We start from the raw sequence: 4646 nt of genomic DNA, 5'->3' as shown, positions 1-4646 counted from the left end.
GTGTAAAATTATTTAAAATGTGAAAATATATGTTTGAACTTGCTCGCTAAATAGGGCTTGGTATTGCTACGACAGTTTGACAAATCAAAATAGTTAAGAATCTTTTTCTTTTTTTCTTTTCTTTTTTTGAGTTCTTTAATGTACTGTATGAATAGTTAATCCCTTGCTAGCCCGGATGTGTGCTAATGTCTGTCTGGTCTAACGTCTAACTCACTGTTGTAAAAAAATTGTAATAGCAGGGGACGAGAAAGCTGGCAATGAACATGGAAAATTGAATGAAAGAAATGGAATGTAAATTAAAATTGTAATGATATTTCTTTCCCTCCTAAAACAATTCTATCTACTCCAGTCCACATTCCAACCAAAAAGATTACTAAAGAACATATGGACACAATGATATGGTACTCCAGTATATATATAGACTCATGTAAAAGAATACCTACATATCATAAAATTGTTCCATCTTTTTCTTTTTTCTTTTTTTCTGTTGGCATAGACATCCTTAAAATAAGTAGAACACCATCTTTTCTCAGCTACGTGTACCTCAAAATGAAGTCCTGTTCTCAGTGGCAGTCTTGATTCTGCTTACAAAATCATCAATCGTCATTGTTCCAAGCTCTCCTCCAAACCTAGATCTAACTGTAACAGTTTGAGTTTCAGTTTCCTTGGGGCCCACAACAGCCATTAATGGAATTCTTTGCTTCTCTGCATTTCTAATGAGTTTTGGCAAACGCTCACCATGGCTAACTTCAGCTCGAATGCTGTTTGCTTTCAATTTTTTTGTCACCTCATTGCAGTATTCAAGCTGTTTAAAGACATGCAATTATTTCCTTTCAACTCATTTCACAGTAAGTTTGGTTACCCATGATAGTTGGGTTGGCTCAAATTGTGCATACCATCTAATGCACAAATTCATCATCTTAAATGGAGCCATTGGAAGAAATTAGTCATCACCAGACTGATGGGATAGAAAAATTCCTCAGAATTTCATGAAACACCCCATTTCAAACGGTATGATGATGGCTGCCATGCTTAAACTGTCCCATTTATTATGATGAACTTATGCATTATATTCTATGCAAAATAAAAACCGGGCTACACAAATTGCTTAGATAACCAAACATGCTCCATAAATCTACCTAAGAGAATATATACCTGGATATCTGTAACTGGTAAAACTCGAGCTTGGACAGGTGAAAGCCACAAAGGAAAATCCCCTGCATAATGTTCTATGAGAACTCCAAAGAATCGCTCCAAGGATCCAAGTACTGCTCTATGGATCATGATAGGTCGCTTCTTTTCTGAGTTTGAGTCAACATACGTGATGTCAAATCGCTGGGGCAAATTAAAATCAACCTGCAAATGTTGAAAAGAAATATGAAGTTAAACAATCAGTGCTTTTTATATCATTCAAAAGAATGCTTTGAACCTGACCAAACACTTTTTAAGAACTATCAGAAGTGTGTGCATATATATATATATGGAAAGTGAGAGAGAGAGAGAGAGAGAGAGAGAGATGATTTAGACAGTCTAGCTGCACCAATCTAAATGCACATCAAATTCTGCAGATCTTTTTGAGTTTAGAAATTGCCTGTATGGTTGAACATTGCCACTTCCTTCCAAGAGCATCCTCAATCTTGAGATCAATCTTTGGGCCATAAAAGGCACCACCACCTTCATCAAGTTGATAGCTCCACCCTTTATCATCCAAAGCATCTTTAAGGGCAGATGTTGCTTTCTCCCATATATCATCGCCTCCAACAGCTTTCTCTGGTCTTGTAGAGAGATTGACTTCATACTTGCTAAAACCAAATTGCAGTAATATTTCTTCTGTAAGATCTAGGACACCACTGATTTCATCTTTGATTTGATCCTCTAAACAAAAGATGTGCGCATCATCCTGCAAATGGGGTCCTGAGGTTAAACCAAAAACCAGGTCATATATGCATGTTGTGACAGCAGAAAGAGGGCCAACTTCTATCCACCTTTTCTGCTATGTTATAGTCACTATACAACACCATGAAGACTGACAGTTGGCTTTGGTCTTCCTATAATTATGAAAGATCATATGATTGGAAAAACATCTAGGGCATTTGAATGCATGGAGTGACAATTACAAAATAAGAAATAATAATATACCTGGGTGAAACCTCTTACACGGAAAAGGCCATGTAAGCTTCCAGATAATTCATATCTATATACTGTTCCCAACTCTGCAACTCTAATAGGAAAATCCCGGTAAGAGTTAAGCTTTCTTTTGTAAACTAGAATGTGGTAAGGGCAATTCATTGGTCGAAGTTGATAAAGTTCATCCTCGATATTCATCTGATCAAACATATTCTCTCTGTAGAAATCCAAATGGCCACTGATCTTCCAAAGGTCTGCCTTGGCCACATGTGGAGTATACAACAGATTATAACCACGTTCAATGTGTATTTTTTTCCATGAATCTTCTATTATGTGCCTCACAATAGCACCCTTTGGATGCCAGAAAACTAAACCACCACCAGCTTCATCCTGCATAAATGTAGCCAATAAGCTAAAGTATAGAATGAAATCAGCAATCTAATAACAAAATCGAATTAGATAGAAATTCTAACTAATTAATCTGTACAAGCAGCAAAGAACAGTATCAGTTCAATGTAGAACAAGTACCTGTATGGAGAACAGATCAAGATCTTGGCCAAGGCGTCTGTGATCCCGGCGTCTAGCCTCCTCTTTGAAATGAAGGTATGCTTTCAATTGTTCTTCATTTTCCCATGCAGTGCCATAAATCCTCTGCAGCATTGGTTTCTTTTCATCCCCTCTCCAGTATGCACCAGCAACAGATTCAAGTTCAACAGCTTTCCTGTTAATATTTCCAGTAGATTCAACATGAGGCCCAGCACAAAGATCCCACCATTCATTACCTGGAAAGAAAATAGAATAATACAATCAGAAGATTTAGATAAGTTCACATCTAACTGCATACTACTTCATTTAGAATCAAACTCTACAAAGAAAAATTGTTACTTGTCTTGCTACAATAATGGTTAAAAAATGATTAAATTCACAATTTCCTAATAGCTTACGCTTTTGGGACAATTCATAATTTATCATGGTTTCAGGGCAAGTGGTCTTGAGTTTGGACTGTGTCTTTACTCTATCTCCCATTTTAAAAAATTTAAAATCCCACATGTTGGGCACCACTTATTAAGGGGGAGTCTAGGTGCACAAGTGAGGAGTGTTCAAATAACGGTTAAATGTTTGAATTCAGTATTGTTTTAATAGCTCAAGCTTTTGGGGCAATTGGTAATCTTTCTTTTAACAAATTAAAAAGACATTATACTTAGACAAGCAGTATAGCAAAGGGGATGCACATGAAATGACAAGCTTTAACTAAAGCACATAAGACATGGGGAACAATAATTAAAAGGCAGTGACAAGTCATACCAATATGATAGATGGTAATGTGGTCCTCCTTAATACTTTCCAAAATCTCTATTTTGTAAGGTTCATTGATAGCCATTATTCTTCTCTGAGCTTCATCTCTTGAAACTTCTTCTCTTATAAGTGGTAAATTTCTAGCAATGATCCGATCCTACAGATGGATGTAAGAAATAAATTCTGTACCCTGAAACCATAGGCTAATGAATAGTTTCCAAAGCTCGTAAGCTTCCATTCTAAAATTTCAAAAACAAGAAAAAGTTACTCATAAAAAAAAGAGTATACTTACCATCTCTTTCTTGATCCTCTTCAAGTCTTTATCCGTTAAAGGCTCAATATCAAAATCATAATAAAATCCACTATCTATCCACGGCCCAATCGTCACTTTCGCATCCGGGTATAGCTTTTGGACAGCCATGGCCATCACATGTGCACACTATATGTTGATGCAAATAAATCAATCAGTCCCCCAAAAACACTGTACCAAGAGTCATAGTCCCACTCGATGGCACACATACATATATTACTTAAATTCGTAGAACAAAGTAAAGATGTGAAACAGTAAAATGAACTGGTATCTTGCTGGGCTATTAATGCAAAGAAAATTGAACCAATTACAAATAAATTAAACACTTATATGTATTTTGGGCATACAAAAACAAAAACCCCTTTGTTTAGATACCATTTTGTAACATAAAAATCAAGAATAAAAGAGCCATAAATAACCCAAGTTCACAAACCAATTGCTTTATCTACCAATGACAATAAAATAAAATAAAAAATAAAAACGAAAGAATTATGAGCTTTTTGACAAAATTAAAATTACCGTGTGGCGGATTCTGAGTAGATTCTGAGAGGATTGGTTGGTGGGAAGGACGAGTTTCTCGGTTTTGTCAATCTGGGTTCCGTCGTTTAGGGAGAAAGTGGCAGTCTGAGTGTGAGACTGAGAAGAATCGGTGGCAATAGCACAAGCTGGAGTTGCGGTTGAAAGTTTCTTCTTGTTGTTGTTGTTGTTGCTGTCGTAGAGGCAGGTGGGAATTGAAACGAGGCGTTTTAAAGGGAAGTGGGAGAAGCTGGGTTTGAGGAGAGATGTGGATAGGAAAGAGTTGGAGGAGGAGACTGCCATTCTCACACTGGGAAGAATGACGTTTGACATTTCAGCTTTTGAACATTTGTGTGTGGTGGGAGTTTTGTTTTGGTTTTGTATTGTTAGGGGGTGA

The 4646-nt window shown here is 36.7% G+C and overlaps 1 protein-coding gene across 1 annotated transcript; it reads right to left on the bottom strand.

The window, feature by feature from the left end:
* Positions 1 to 292: 292 nt before the first annotated feature.
* On the bottom strand, positions 293 to 4646 carry LOC115973389 (threonine--tRNA ligase, chloroplastic/mitochondrial 2-like). Its single transcript, XM_031093649.1, has 8 exons — positions 4253 to 4646; positions 3716 to 3862; positions 3433 to 3580; positions 2656 to 2909; positions 2140 to 2517; positions 1592 to 1900; positions 1156 to 1356; positions 293 to 805 (listed from the first exon to the last, which is right to left on the bottom strand). Exons 1-8 carry the CDS (start codon positions 4580 to 4582, stop codon positions 545 to 547), a joined length of 2028 nt encoding a protein of 675 aa, XP_030949509.1. The 5' UTR covers positions 4583 to 4646; the 3' UTR covers positions 293 to 544.

This window comes from Quercus lobata, unplaced genomic scaffold, assembly GCF_001633185.2.
Source record: "Quercus lobata isolate SW786 unplaced genomic scaffold, ValleyOak3.0 Primary Assembly Scq3eQI_116, whole genome shotgun sequence".
NCBI lineage: Eukaryota > Viridiplantae > Streptophyta > Magnoliopsida > Fagales > Fagaceae > Quercus > Quercus lobata.
The sequence above is the reverse complement of the archived record's forward strand: the minus strand, read 5'-3'. Positions and strand labels throughout refer to the sequence as shown.

What these genes read in the sequence shown, in the direction of transcription:
- LOC115973389 (XM_031093649.1), bottom strand. Translation starts at nt 4,582, where the DNA reads ATGTCAAACGTCATTCTTCCCAGTGTGAGAATGGCAGTCTCCTCCTCC. An exon ending in TTGATCTGTTCTCCATACAG is followed by an intron (nt 2,518 to 2,655) that starts GTACTTGTTCTA and finishes ACATTTATGCAG; the next exon opens with GATGAAGCTGGTGGTGGTTT. An exon ending in GGCAATGTTCAACCATACAG is followed by an intron (nt 1,357 to 1,591) that starts GCAATTTCTAAA and finishes CAACATTTGCAG; the next exon opens with GTTGATTTTAATTTGCCCCA.